Raw genomic sequence first — 16,482 nt, 5'->3', positions numbered from 1 at the left:
CACTCTATTGAACCAGACTGAAAAGGTGAAGTCCATGAACATGTTGGTGACCTGACATGAACTAAGTATGTTCAGAACAGTACAGAGTGTGTGCATCACACAGCCATGTCAACACTGTGTCACGCATGATATAATACATTCTGAGCAAACCCTCAAACACAACACGCGTGTCATTCCCAGTAAATGTTATTCTGAAATATCTATACGGCACCTCAGTTGAGAGCCTGAAATGTTGGACAGATATACCACTTCCAAAGAGCTTTTTTTCACTGAGTTTTGAACCCTTTTACGATTTTCACAATGAAATCAGGCTACTCTTAACGGATCAGTGGCTGCGTTTAATAGTGTCCGCCACCTTTCTCCAGAACGACGTGTCCTCTACCAATCCGGAACAGCATTGACTGGAGCGGGTGCGCTTGTGCAGAGAAAATGCTTATTAGTCAAACAATCCCCATTGGAATAATGCCTCCGTCAGCCAGTGGTGAAGGATAACTATGTGTGTGTGACACATAGGTGCCCGGGCCCCTGAATGGAATCTGATAGAGGCACGAGGAGCATCCAGGGGCCAGAGGGAGAGGAGAAGCCTCTCGAGATCCCTAAAACAGAGAAAAATACTATTTGCCCTGTCCTCCCCTGCATACAGGTCTAATGAGCTCTGCCCAAGGACATGACCTAGGAACCAGGAGGTGATTTTACGTATGAGACATATGATACCTCTCGTTTTGTTCATTTGGCGGGGAATGATACTGTGAATGTCATTTTAACAGCAACTCAATGACATATTTATTTGCATATCTTTTGGAAATTACATGATCCATGATAGGTCAATGCAGATCTGGTGCTGGTGTTAAAATGCGCAGCCTTCGCATGTTAAATCCATTACTAACACTGATTAAATATTTCATTACATAATCCATGATCTCAATGGATACTTGACCTGTTTAAAACATTACCAATCAAATCCAAGCAAAACCTGACAGTATTTCAGTAACACCTCACTGATCTCAGGTCTGCACTGATATAGGTATTACCATGTGATTCTTTTCTTTGTGTGCTCTTAATACCACTCGTGTCAGTCTGTAGCCTGTCACTCTCAACCTGATGATGAGCTGAGGTTGTTAAGGGTGATCACAGATGGAATTCCTCTTGGTGGGGGCAGCGGGGTTGTATTAAAGCATGCATACAATATGACCCCTGTGTACATTAGAACTACCAATTAGATATTGATGGAAGTGGTTTACTTATAGGTATGTATGATTCACTGTCATCATACTATTCAATATGAAATCTACACCAGAGTTCATGCACATTGAAATCTTACACCTAGCATTATTATTCGCACTCACACTCACCAACATACACACACACATACACACACACACACACACACACACACACACACACATACACACAGCTAGCTCAGCCTGAGGCCGTGATGCTATTCATGGTGTGCAAAGGGTTAACAGTCATGCTGGCTGATTGCATGTGACACCCTCTATGAAAGATGTGTACGATGCTGATGTTAGTGAATTTGTGCATGTATGCATTTGTGTGTGTGTGTGTGTGTGTGAGTGTGTGAGAGAGAGAGAGAGAGAGAGAGAGTGTGTGTGTGTATGAGAGAGAGAGAGAGAGTGTGTGTGTGTGTGTGTGTGTGTGTGTGTGTGTGTGTGTGTGGCATGGCCAGACACAGCTTGGTCTGGCCACAGAAGGCGCTGCGTGGCTGTTGATTCCTCTGCATCTCACCTCCACTGAGGACTGCTCATTTGCAGAGGCCCCCGCGGTCAGTAAATAACAGGCTCCTCCACGAGCCGTGTCTCCCTCTCTGTGTGTGACTGAGGGGGGTACGGCTCCCTCTGCCCCTTAGAGAAACCTGTCACTATCTACCAAACTCAAACAGCAGCCACTCAACATAGCCTCCACATCAGCAGCTTCATAAACAAAAACAAACAAACGCAAAAGGGAAAAGGTTTGTTAGTATGGCTCCGTTCCCCATCTTAATGCAGGCTTACACCGATGCATGACACTGAACAGACATGGCTAAGGTATATAGAGTAGCATAGCCTTTATATCTGAATGGCTTTTTCTGTCTTGTAGAGATGAGAAGTAAGAAAGCAAAAATGTTATGCCCTTTGGCTGGATAATTGATGTGGAAACAAGAAATCCATGCTAGGTGTCTTTGAAAGAGCAATTGACTGGCGTGTAAATTGATTTAAGGATTCTCCTCAGACGACTCTTACACCAAATTTATACAGGACAGTCCATTGCTGTTGACACTTATTTTTAAGTTCACAAACAATAATCGAATGAAACATTTTACAGCCGTATGTTAAACTACTGTCCATGAATTTTCAAAATGAATCCTGCAACAGAGAAAAGACTTGCGTGCAGACGTATCTCATGGTTTCTCATTTTTTTTGTCCGTGAAGATTTAAAAACAAAAGACAAAATCCCAGTCTAAATTTCTGCTGTCAAACACACACTTTATCACTCAGGAGATCCCTAATCTGCTATTAGAACAAAAATATCTTTGAGTGAAACGAACAGTTGCATCCCATTTCCAGGCATAGCCATGTAATATTTCCATCCAGAGTTATGGTAAGGCACATCTGTTCACATCAGTGTCTGCATGAGTCATGGTAGAGAAATGTTCAGGGTGAAGCTCAGCCTAGGCATTGGTAAGCTGCGGTGAAAACACGGTGCAACTACCATCAAGGGGGACATCCGTATATCAAATGGTGGAACACAGAGACAGGTCATCACTCAAAGAAGTTTTATTTTCTACTTCTTATTTTTTTTTAAGTTGAAAATTGAACATACAGGCATTCAGAGACTACCTGATGTCAAACATTGTGTATTAACATTAATTCATCTGACTCTGGGCTTTGGAGTAGTTTGACACATGGCGCTGTAGAACAATACTTTTAAGGAGTCAGGAAGACAGAGAGAGAGAGAAAGATAAGAGTTTAAAAAAAGAAATCTTACAGTAAGTCATGTTTCCTAGCCAGTGCAGCTAACCTGCTCTTAAACGACCAACCTTTCCCCCTCTCAAAGTTAATAAAACGTGCTGGATCACATCAATGCATATTTATGGGGAACATTTGCAGTATAGAGAAGGGGGAGAATCAATTTCCTGCTCTCTCTTGGTAATTGATGGCTTTTCTGAGTGTGCTCTTGCAGGGAAAAATGACACGTCAGGTCTATCATATTTGGAGCTGTAGTAAAGCTGCCAAACTCTAATCTCTTGGCGGCTTCTGACCCCTCCATGACCTGCTCTTCTACCCAGCACCAACAATCGCTAATAAATGAGGCCTGGATACTGTCCAAAATGTCAATATTATCAGATAGCGTTTTTATTTAATTTTGTCTGTCTTTTAATATTGCTCTATCTCTGCTTTCAATATAACTGCATCTGGTATGTCAAGCTGTCTGTAATTCTGTCTGCATTTCTGTCTGTCTGTCTGTCTGTCTGTCTGTCTGTCTGTCTGTCTGTTTGTCGGTCTGTCGGTCTGTCTGTCTGTCTGTCTGTCTGTCTGTCTGTCTGTCTGTCTGTCTGTCTGTCTGTCTGTCTGTCTGTCTGTCTGTCTGTCTGTCTGTCTGTCTGTCTGTCTGTCTCTAAAGAAGCTATGACTATTTCCTCTCCATGAACTGTTAAGTGCATCATGTTTTTCAGCACGTTTTTAACATCCCAGCACAGAAAGAAGCCAGTCATTCTCTCTTTTTAACTGTTAGTGGCGTATGTCCTGGGCTGACAAGTGTGACAGCTGAGCGGTGAAGTCCATGGCCTGTCATGGCCACAGGAATCTGATACTTCAGGAGCCCAAAGTCTGACCTTGAGCGGTATTTTCTTCAGGACCAGAAACTGTCGGGCTCAGCAGTGAGAAATGTGCCTGTCCAGATGGTTTTGCACGACGGCCTCTCGCTAATTGTCAGTGATGCCATCAAAGAGATGAAGCCGACCTGACAACACTGCTGATCCGCTGATGAGCAATAAAATCAGCATCTAGAGGGGGAAAAGGTTGAGTCAAAAAATCCAGGTAATGCTAACTACTAGCAGTGTTTAATGAACCTCATTTACAAATCCTGTTTCAAGCCCGAACAGCTGGGGGTCCACACACAAAGCAGTAGTGTGCCGCTTATGATTCCGGTTGTGGAAGATATAAACAGATGCACTTGGCACTGGCAAAGTATTTTCGCACCGCACATCTTTATGACATCATAAAGGCGTGCCTGGCATGCACAGCAGGGTGTCATTAGGAGTTAAATGTTGGCGAGCACGAGGACTACGGCAGGGCAGGGTACTGGGGAGGCGTGAAGCGTCAGGCGGCCTGTCCTCTCTGATGGCTCCCGCCCGAGCCCCCAACATATGACACGTGGAGTGGGCCCCACTACAGACTGACATGTGCTAAAGTGCATTATAGTTATTGCCGGGATAAAGGTCACATAGCGACGTGCTACAGATGAGAAGGGACAGCTCCACTGCTTCACACAGTGCCAAGCCAGAGCAAGTAGGAGGGAGGGAGAGAGTGAGAGAGAGAGAGAGAGAGAGAGAGAGAGAGAGAGAGAGAGAGAGAGTACTGCGATCTTTGAGGACATGTCGACTGGCCTCCACTCACATGATTAACACACACTTAATCATCAAATTAAAAAAAGAATGGTGGATGGGAGTTAGTGTGTGGTAAGTTCATCAGATAATGAAGTTGCTGCGTGTGAGAGAGATGTTGTAAAGGCAAACTCATGGGTGGGTGTCTGGAGAGGGTCTTTCTGTTGGCACGACAATATGCCACAATAGCTGACCCACACAGGGCATGACAAACACCCTAAGAACCTTCTGGGAGCCTCGTGAGTAACAACTACAGTTATGAACTTCATCAGATAACAAGGCACTGGGGTCAAATATATTAGAATGACTTTCTTCATCGTGATATTGTCACACTTATCAGGCCTCTGTTGGCTATCTGGTGTGGAAGCATAGGTCAGATAGGCAGGAACATTTGCAGGAATGTTTCCGAAAGATCAAATCTCAAGAGTGGCAAATGGATGCAGACTAAATGAAGCCCAGGAGAGATGGTCCTCATTTATAGATTCCTGTAATGGTCAACTGACTGGACAAATATTTCACTTATAATGTGTGCATATGAGAAATAGAGAAAACAGCAGGGATAGAGGCAGAGAGAGAGAGAGAAAGAGAGAGAGAGGGAGGGAGGGAGAGAAAAGGAAAAAGCCTCTTATTTTACATATAGTTGCAAACTCTTTACCATCCAATTAAAATGTGTGCATGTATATGCACATAGTGATGCATCTAGTGGCACAAACGAATGCTTCTTGTGCATCGGTAGAAAACGCCCGACCTCAGAAATATGGTGGGACCACGCTTCACTGACGTGACCAAAGTGGCATCTCCCAGCCTGCCATACAGCAAGTCTGTCAGGGAGATAGTAACACCTGTATTGCTTATACTAGTTGTTAAGCATTGGAATAATTTTTTTTTGTGCAATATGCATAACCAAATGCTGGCATAATGAGCCATCTGCATGTGTGGTCCCCTCCTCTGAGATGCTGGGATCTGCACCATCTGTGCCGTGGCTACCAGCTGTTTTCCTTCTTATTACATGTTTATTAAAAGCTGGAGTTGTCCTCTTCACAAGTAGGAAGAAAAAATTAGACACATGAGAGGCAGTTGTCTCTGCCACTGCGAAATAGAGGGAGGAAATAAATGAGGCTGAGTCTCTCTCGCTCCACATCTCGTAAAAAAGAAATGAACTTTTAAAATGATTTTCTCTCGTCTTTTATGAAAATAGGGAACACTGGTGGCGCTGTGAAGATGAAATTTCTTTTGATGAACACAAGCTGATGAAAGTGCAGATAACAAAACAAAGACTACAAAAGAGGTTCAGCGTGAGCTATTAGGAATTGCTTTTCACTTAATCTACTATTAACAAATATTAATAATATTTGGACAAAAAGTCTGTTTAATATCTACAGTATTTAAAATGTGCGTTATACATTTCTGTTCAGTTCGGACCTACACCATAGCCTTTCTTTCGTTGGAGTCCCTAAAGGAAATGTTATCTAGCGGACCTGATCTAGTTTTCAGGTAGGACTACCCCTACATTTGTGCTCCTCAGCTAGTTTGACATCCTCACTTAAGATAGGAAAAGGAAGAAACGTGACTCAAGTCCACCACGACTGACCCCACACACACAAATGCAATCCAAACCACAGAAATACATGAAAAGCAGAAAGACACCCTCTAGCAATTGAAAGCGAGCGACCGCTGTGTAAAATATCGATTGACCACAAGTGAGCATTTATGTCCAGCCAGCAGCTCAAGAGCCCGCCGTCAGGCCTGCACGTCCCTGTGTGTGTGTGCGCGTGATGGGAGCTGGCAGAAGTGCAGACCACCCTCTGCATCTGTCAGCAGACCTCAGCATCCCCTGTGTCAGACGCGCCACACGGGCCCCCCCTGCGCAGTGATGGACACTAGGACAGAGTTCTGGAAACGTCCGTCAGGATCGGCGAACAGACCCTGGACATGACAGGTCAGATTCGGACAGACGCTGACAAACCCGGGGTGGACACGCTGTCCACACACACTACAGAGATCCCCAGAGACAAGTGACAGGCGGAGCTGATGCCTATACCTTATTGCGGAGAGGTTTCACGCACACACTAACACACACACACACACACACACACACACACACACACACACACACACACACACATACAGATAAACTATACACGGAAACATACACAGACACAATATTCTACATAAACAGTATAACATTCATCACATCCAATGATATACAACATTTTGTTACTGTTCTACGTCAGTGTTATACAGGCGCTGTGCTGCGTGGAGCATTCTACCCACTGTATAAATCAAAGGCAGAAATTCCTGTAAAGAAGAGCTTTTAAAGAGCACACCGCCATGAATCCCCCTCCTGACTGAAAACGTTATGTGTCAGACCAGTGTTCCTGGAGGGCTGGTGGATGAGACTCTTTAAGAGAGAGATCCTCAGGCTACAATCTGTTTACCCCGCCGGTCTCAGGCACATTACACTTGTGGATTGACAGCCGCCAGTGACACATCTTGTCCATATCACCTTTGATATGCCAAAACAGCGTGTGACATGGCCATCGCCTGAGAGATGCTTATGTCTTGTTGACAGGAAACACAGTCACGCAGCGCATTTTTTAAAACAGGCAACCGGAGGAGAAATCACACTGCTCCAAACCAACGACAAGAACCAAACCTCAGCAGCTCCATTAAGACAATTAAGAGCTGAGTGCAGGTGTTACTTAATGAGAGAGAACTATTTCAAATGAATGCATGCAAAAGAGTTAGCACATCTGTCTTCTAAGCTGGGTTTAATGTTTCTGTGAAACACACACACACCAGATATATAATTCACAAAACACATATGACACACACATACACAAACAGTTAACATGACACGGGGGGCTGTGTTTTTCCCCTGGTATGTGTGTGTCTCAGTGTGTGTGCTTGCGGGAGCACAGTTGCATGTGTCAGTCCTCCTGTGGAGTGGTGTTCTTTAAGCGGTGTGTTTGGAAATCAGGCGTGAGTAATGAGGGCCTTTCAGCAGGCTGCTTTAACCATAGATTACAGCACAGGAAATAGGTCAACCAGCTTTGTGTGACAGACAACACTCACATGGATACCATCGCTTTAAAGGGCTTCATTTCATTAACCACATCAAGAAAATATACATGAGAGACATACACGCGAGAACGTACACATTTAGACAAACGCAAAGGCATTCACATACATAGAGGCGGTTACACAATACACTTAGGTATACATATAGGGATTCTGAACATATGGTAAAATACATATCTTTTATAGCAGCCTCTAAATACCTCACATAGTTTAGATCAGAATACTTTATGAGTGTGATTATTGTAGGAAAAACGCAAGGGCAGTGTATATGCCAGTCCAGTTTGACAGCCTGGAGAAATAATTAACCTCTTTCAGTTGAATTTGGGGTTGGGAAGAAAGCAGACGGCAACAACCCGACAGGAGGCTTTAGTGGCTTGAGTGTCCAGCCTGCGGTCCATCATGGCGTCTCTGACATCCATCACCTCCAGCCCAGCAAATGAAGTGCCTTGTTAAGACAACCATCAGTAGAGATGCAATACATGCATAAGCCATTCATTGGAAGTAACTGAAAATGTGGAGGCACTGGAATAGCATGGAAGATAAGATTGTCATTGTTACATCCTCGGTTTAAGTTGCCACTGGTTCCCACTTAAACCGTACCTTCTGTGTGTAAAACATTCCCTTTTCTCAGCCGGGCTGTTTCATTTTACTTGCGGTTACTTTGCCTCTTTCCATTTAATTGGGTTACACATATTAGATTTTCAAATTAAGCATCTGCTGTTAACAATATGCATATGTTGTTGTTCTACTTTGAAAATTATGACTCTCAAGACTTCAATCACCGGCTGTCCGTCTCACATGAAATTTCAGCTCTGAATCAGAAACAGGTCTGGATTCCCCAGGCCTCCGTGCTTTCATCATAGGAGTGCATTTTAATTAGACCGACCCAGCAGCCATCATTTGTAGCAAGGCTGCAGAACTAAACAGTTCAACTCCTCAATGCAAATGAGCACTGTGAGTTGCATTATTGAAAACAGATGCAAAAATCTAATATTTTTTTTTAAAGCAGGGTAATATAAAAAGTAAAATGCAACAGACAAGTTCAGCCAACTTTGAAAATTATTGTTTCATTCTTATACATATACAGTATGATTAGGGGAATCACAACGTACTTCAATTTAATTAGTTTGAGCGGTTGGAGTGCGTCCTCTGAGGGAAAACACTATAAACTCTTAGTGGTTTCATTATTAAAAGAACTGCTATTCCATGTGGGAACTTCCTTGTATTTTCCCTCTTTCAGGTATAAACATAAAAAAAGATGTGAACACATATTAATCTTTGGAGGGAGCAAGACATTTCTGCACACGATATTAAGGTTGAGGGTGGTAGACCAAATTATTGAGATGATTAAAGTATCAACACACTGTAGCTGTAAATCAAGCAACTGGGAAACGAAGACTTCAAAAACCCTCCACTCCAGCTCCTTGTTCCACCAAGACTGTCCTCCTGTTAGTGGCAGACATCATGGAGGCCTGACCCGTAGTCTGAGCTCATAAATGGTTAAAATCTCCATGAGATGAGAGGAGATGTTTGTGTTGTACTGCTCAATACCAACAGAAGCCTGATTTCAACAAGGCATACTGAAAAATGTACCTGCACGCTGATTTGCTGCACTGAGATAAGCATTAAGTTTGACTCTGAGGTCTTTCTAGTCACATCATTGCTTCCAAATCAGTAGTTTTGTCACAATGCTGAGATTCATTAAGCAGTGCCTTCCATTTACATTTGAGGAGGTGTGGTTGTTCCAGTTAAAGCAGGAAGACTGCACAGACATGTCACAAAACGTTTGACTGCCATGAGCTTTGTCTCTGGGGGTTCTGCTTAGCAAAGCTGAGTTGTACTTGAAATATACTGCACCCTCTTTGCATGTCAGGTACATCAGCAATAACAGTTCAACACATATTCAAATCCATGACTCCTATCAAGCTCAAAGCTCTACACTCCTAAATGACATAATCTAAAATATTTGACGCTACTGTAAGTGAAACTTTTTAAGAAATACCTCAACTGGCTGGCTTTAAATTGTGATGGCTTTCATAAAAATAGATACTCTGAGAGAAAGGCCCAGAGACTCCACTAGTCAGCACTGAAATCTCAGCAGGGTCTGGTTGTAATCCTCCCATACATTATGTTGCATGGTGCCACAGATTTATGGGAGAGTGTAGACTTGAGAGGACCCTGTGGTAGCCAAGTGTGAGGTTAGTAAGCCAATATTGCGCACACTAGCTTTAAGTCCTTCAAGGGTTCGACAAAGGTTATACCAATGGGTTTTTCCATAAGACTACTTCTAAACTGATAACAACAAAGAATCCAAGAGAGGTCAACGTCCTCTAGCCAGTAAGGCTATGGAGTCTTTATGTCGAAAAACAGAGTAATAACTGGAAGCTCCAGTGTCTATGACATGCACAAGCAAGAACACATACACCCACAGATTTCAACCCAGTTCAGACCACAGTTCTGCAGAAGGTACACTAACAAGAAAACTGACATTTTCATACGGTAAACCAGGTTCCTGGTCCGGTGTCAGACATTAATCTTTCATAGGAGAAACAACAGTAGAAGGTTAACATGAGCTCTGTTGGCATACTCAACAGTAATAAATCTCAGTAATGAACACATGCAAGAGCAATGTTGGAGCCCACCACATACACATAGACCTAGTTCAACATGTACACACATGCTGGATTTTACTGAACAACTTAATGAAAATACACACAGACACAAATGTATGTAAATGCGTGTGTGGGGGGAAGGGGTGCATACGTATGTGTTGCTAGGAAAGAGTGTGTATTTGTGTGAGTGTACGTGCGTGTATAAGTATGAGCAGTAGGTTTGTGTGGGATAATGTGGGGCATGCTACCAATGCTGAGAGGCAACCTAAAACTCTGATATGTAAATGAATGAATAAGCCTTTTGGCTCATAAACACCTGTATTTTGTCCTAGTCAACTCCCCTATAAGATACAGAATGTAGCTTTTGCTAAATGAAAGATATAAAAAGATAGATTTTTACCTTAACTTCAAAGTTTGTGTAAGTTTGTTTTTTGTGTTTCAGTTTGTCCTTCTGTCTGCAGTTTGATTGACGGCCATCACAGCTTCTTGATGACTGCCTCCACAGCACTCTTCTCAGCCATTGGATGAATGCCAGGCTTTCAGAAAAGCTTGGCTATGTTGCATTTGTATAACCCAGGTTGCTGCTGCTTTTGACTTGGAGCTATTAAATAGAGTAGAAACCATGCAAAGAACTAGGTGGATAAAAGAACGCATTCATGTGTTCTTATTTCTGACAATGGAAACCAAATGACCAATGGAAATGCGGGGCATTATCTTAGTGTGCTGGATGGGGGACAAAGGGTCAAAATGCTGTGCAGTACAACGCAAAGCAGGACACCTGGTCACCCTAGTTTGTGTGTGTGTGTGTGTGTGTGTGTGTGTGTGTGTGTGTGTGTGTGTGTGCGCGCGCACATATTTGTGTTTGTGTGTGTGAGAAAGAGAGAGAGAGAGAGAGACAGAGAGAGAGAGATAGAGAGAGAGAAAGATATGGCTTACATTCTGATTGAGAGATGGCGTACACTTGACAGATCTGATTGTAAGAAAGCTGGCACCACACACAGATTTAGGTTGATGAACTATGATCACATTTTCTGTGAGCAGCTGTACCTGTACACCCGATGCGCCGAGGCATGCATGCAAGCAAACTCTGCATATCATTTGCCATACCTTAGGCAGAAACAAGCACATAAATGTTATTTCATTATGTTTGAATACTTGATGACCTTTTAACCTTTTGAATATGCTTCCATGTGTTTTTTGATATTGAGCATTTATATTTTTACGGTATAATAGCTTTCCATCTCAAAAAGTAGCATAAAGACCAACAATAGCTTTAAAACCATACAAAGGTAATCATCAGGTTATAACATATTAAGTGCGTTGCGGGCAGTAACAGCGTCTTTGTTACATCAAGTGCATCTTTTCTATAAGTAAATGTGGATATGCGTTTAAATGGAAACAATATGTTCGCTACATCGGCTGGCTTTTTCTTTGAGATGAGAAGCGCCTTACATCCGCATGCTTTCCCGGCCGCTGTCTCTTTAATAAGCTCGTGGTTATCTAGTGTAACAAATGTCTCGCTGCCATCATCAAGTCCAGGCGAGGAGGGAGGAGTTTTTTAATGTTCAGTTTGTTCTGTGGATCGATGTTTGCTGGCATCACCTCACCCCGCCTGTGCTGCTTGTAACATAGTCTTTCAAATAAGCGGGTTTCTCTGTCCTTTCCGTATGTTTCACACGCTCTCCGGATTTGGTGTCTGACAGCACTCGCCTTTTGACTTTTGCAAAAGAAACGGAAAGACAAGAAAAGAATCCGCCATAGATCTACGATAGCAGGAGGTAAAAAAGAGGACACGTCCTGACACCTGATTTGCAAAGACAGCGTTTCTCATTCTGGATTTTAAGAAGGACGACCTCACAACGGTGAAATTCTGAATAGAGTGGCTGTGGTTGTATGGACTATAATAAATCCCACACACATTCCACCTGGACACTGCCTGCCTGAACTGCGAGTCCAAAAATGCCAAGAAGAAAACAGCAGGCTCCGAGACGGGCTGCGGGTAAGAGTCAGATTGACACCTATCATTCTGGTCCTCGGCGTTTGCGCTTTAACGTTAACATAACGGTCACCTTTAGTAGACTTGTATCTAAAAGGGGTTCGGACTTCAAGTAAATAGTTTGTAACTAACCAAAAGGAGATCCAAGTCACAATTTACGCGCTTATCGGACACGTTAAACTTCTCGGAATTATACATCTAGAGGGGTCAAGTAGCGGGGTCTACGTCGGGGGCTACGATGCAGGCTACATTTTTTGTATTGCTTGGAAAGAAACGAAAACAAAGATCGTATTGCTTTGAAAAATAAACAGTTTCTACTTTGCCCTGTAACTATGTTTTACCTATGTATTTTACTAGGCTATTTTATGAAAAAGTTTAGAGTTTAAAACTTGAACTATAGCCTATTAGAGACAGCGTCCTTGGCCACTGCAAATAACTTGAAGGAAGGGAATGGTTTTAGATGGATGTGCCTTGAGGACCCGAATATCAGTTGAACTTCCTATGAACTCTTAATATCCCATAGACAAATGGAGACACACACGCACACACTCGCTTTCTCACACACACGCAGACGGAGAGAGAAGGGGGGGAGTCTCGAATGATAGTTATTTGTATGTTCCAGCCTATGTTGCCTTTCACGTTTAACTTAAAAGAACACACGAGTAACTTACATATAACTACCCCCAATCCTGTAAGATTTACTGCAAAACTCCGAATTACAGTTGTAGGTACCTAAAATGAATAGGTTTTTTGATCAGTTGCCTAAAATGCTGTTTCGATTTTATGTCTCCACTAAAGAGTTCGACCTTCTGAAAACGTTCCACTTAAGTCTCAATTGAACATTTTTATGTCTTGTCTCTTTTTATTTGACATATGATTGACTGCATGTCACAAAGCTTTTATTATTAAAGGATTTTCTCGTAGACGGGAATAAATATATTTTTTTGTACAGTTCATAGACAGATGCTGAAACCTCACAGCTTTTTTATTTGCCCTGTGTTTATCGATATCTCTACTCAAACCTATGGGGCCAAAACAAAGTAAGAGAACATAATGAGCAGGAAAGACTAAGGGATCATCACCAAAGTCAAGCATGATTTTATACAATTCAGGAACAATCTTCTGAGAGTAAGGCATTGTGTAGGCAACTAAACACAAAGAAACCCTGCACTGTCCATGAAATGACTAGATCATGTAGGCTACAGGTAAGGTAACCTAAAACATGCTGTAAGTCGTTGTGGTCACAATGACTTATAATGACTGTTATTTGATATTAGTAAAAAATAATTATGACATTATAAAAAAACACCTTCATTAGAGAAATGTAAAAATAGAATTGTGAAAATGTCGTCAACAGTACCTTAAAGTTGTCCTGAGTGAAAACACAGACTATTGTGGTAATTTGCTGATCTGCTGTGTTCATTTAAAAATATGGCGATCGTTGGCGCATGACTGTGTTGTCAGCTAGCTGCTAGGTCTGCTGTTTTAAATGCCAGAGACATAAACTACAGGGCCGTAATGAAGTGAAAAGGAGGAACAGTCATAGGGGCGGCTAAAAATAAGGCCATTGATGGTCTTGTTTGTGTTGACGGGAGCTGGATGCAGGAATGATGACTTTTATTATGGCTGTGGCTTTAGCCTCCTGATTCTCAGGCCATTATCACACACACACACACACACACACACACACACACACACACACACACACACACACACACACACAGCAAAAGAATGATGACTTTTATTATGGCTGTGGATTTCGCCCCTAGATGGAGATCAGTGCGTTCCTCCATGCCTTAGTCTCTCTGTTTAGCGTTATGACAACCCAACCCTTATCAAATGGACGAACACACACACACACACACAAATATAGGAACTCACTATATACACATGTATACGGACTGTACACCTTCACATATTCACAGACACTGGCACGTTCACTCTCTCACACACACACACACACACACACACACATACACACACACACACACACACACACATACAAATACACACTCAGGAGGACATACTGTAAATGTAGACGTAAACAAACACTCACAAAGGCACACTCACACTCACACTCAAATGTTTAGGCACATAATATGCATATAAATATCACACACACACAATTGTACAGTTAACATATATATGCTCTAGACACATGCACATTCTCTCTAGCAAATACATAAACATAGCCTCCGCCTCTAACAGTACACGTCTGATCATTCTGAGAACTTTTGAGAAGATTCCTAAGCAATCCCCTTTTCACGCTCTCAGCTGCTTTGTGTGTAATCTGCTAAATGTGTCAGGCCTATGGAGAAATAAGCCTTCCAGAAGAGTTTCTTCATTGTTGAGGTAATTGTCTCCTCTCTGACAGGCACATTCATCAGTGGCTTAATGGTCAATCAAAAGTTGGCAGGGCTCGCTGTTTTCATTCTTTCCTATCCACTACATTAGGAATACTTAATCAAAACGTCTCACGGTAATGGCTGTGAAGAGTTCATGACTGACTGATCCGTTGTCTGCACCGCTAGAAAATTAACCGCTCGGCACAGGAGAGATGTGGGCCCGCAGATAAACAAATTGTGCATTAATATTTCATCTTCCAGACCTGGGATGTGCTATCAGCCTGCCAGAGTGTGTTCCTGTACCGTGTTGTCATTTCTCTCTCTCTTTTTCTCTCTCTCTCTTTCTCTCACTCACTCACTCACTCACTCTCGCCTTCTCTATATTCTTGAAGGCTCTTTGCAGCTGTAAGTCATTTCGCTTGATGACTTTACTGGGGTTACAGAGAGTGACGACAAATTGATTACCTGGCAGAGCAAGAATGGGAGAGGGGGAAAGGCGCAGGCTGACAGTCATGTTATAATAATATGTTTAATGATGTGTGGAGGGGGGAACAAGGAGAGAGAGAGAGGGGGGGGGGGGGGGTATTAAAAGAAGTCCTGGAAAGATGCATCACATTGCCTAGCACTTCTATTTCAATATTCCTTAAAGACGTAGTTGACTGAATCTGTATGTTAGGATGGAAATCAAAATCAAAGAAAATGTCTGCGCTCTAAAGAAATTGAGAAACTAGGATTTGACTCTTCATCCTCTTTCTCATATTGATGATGTGAGTATTGAGGGAGTCATTGCTCAAGCTGTAGTTATACAGGTATCCAGTTCCCAGTATCAGCTAGTCCAATCCCCTGTATGCACATGATGATTGTTCTGTTTTTCAGTCTGTTTATAAATGTTAGTCACATCACAGTTTTTTTAGTAGCTATGCACTCAAGCATAATTACGCTAGATTGGTTGGTTTGGTGTTTTTAATCTTGAGGCGTATTTGATTAATTTGCACTCAGTATAAGTCAGGGGCGCTGCTCTTCATGGTGTGGCCATTGAACAATTTCTCTTATCAGTTCTGCAATAGCTTTGCACTTCAAACTGGTTTGCCCATTTGCTGTTAACAAGATAAATTGGAGAACAGACAAAGGCATTAAGTCTTGTCTTGCCAGTAAGTGAATGACAGAGGCTTCTGGGAATTGGTGGGCTGGAGGTCCTCCTAAGTGGGTTGTTGTGGAGGCATCGCAGATCAAGGCAGATGTTGTTTATCTAGTTTAGGTAGAAAAAGGAAGGACCAGAGCACAAGGTTGTTTGCCTTTAAAGATACAGGAGCAAACATTTTCAACTGGATGTCTGATTCTGTCCTGCGTTGTTTTGCTTCATGTTCACTTCACTGTGTGAATGTAATAGTCAGCAATTTTAGGGTGTAATTCGTGACAAACAACAGATGGGTTAAGACCCCAGCTACAGTAAGAATGTTTCTATTCTCTGCATCATTTGTGTCAGTGTTTAAGCCGATGGTAGAAAACCATAGTTAGGTGATAGATCTAACCACAGGTCCACAGTGAAGTTGCCCCCTCGTTGGAGGTAGAGGCAGTTTGAACACACCTCTTCAGAGCAAAGGAGAAAAGCTAACGAGAGAGATAGAAAGAGAAAGAGTGAGAGGGAGAAAGAGATAGAAAGAGAGAGAGAGTGAGAGGATGCCCTCTGTGGAGTACTGCTTCAGAGGCTCTCCTCCTGATCTCAGAGAACAAGGAACAAGAGAAAGGGACCCTTCATGTGTGATGAGAATGAGATGCAGAGAGGTTGTGGGTGTCATTTGGGTACTAAATGCAATGTTGTCACAGAGTATTTTGAAAATACCAACC

General features: G+C 42.5%; 1 protein-coding gene across 1 annotated transcript in view; it reads left to right on the top strand.

Moving 5' to 3' along the window:
* Nucleotides 1–12,021: 12,021 nt before the first annotated feature.
* The window catches only part of tshz2 (teashirt zinc finger homeobox 2), a gene marked incomplete at its 3' end in the record, with an annotated part of 39,867 nt that continues 35,406 nt past the window's right edge, over nucleotides 12,022–16,482 (top strand). Inside the window, exon 1 of the mRNA XM_080853357.1 lies at nucleotides 12,022–12,292. Within this exon, the coding sequence (XP_080709483.1) occupies nucleotides 12,253–12,292 (40 nt within the window). The 5' untranslated portion in view covers nucleotides 12,022–12,252. The remainder of the gene's footprint in view (nucleotides 12,293–16,482) is intronic.

The sequence above is a fragment of the Sprattus sprattus genome (genome assembly GCF_963457725.1).
Source record: "Sprattus sprattus genome assembly, chromosome: 16".
NCBI classification, from domain to species: domain Eukaryota; kingdom Metazoa; phylum Chordata; class Actinopteri; order Clupeiformes; family Clupeidae; genus Sprattus; species Sprattus sprattus.
Note: the sequence above shows the minus strand (reverse complement) of the source record. Positions and strands in the feature narration are given on the sequence as shown.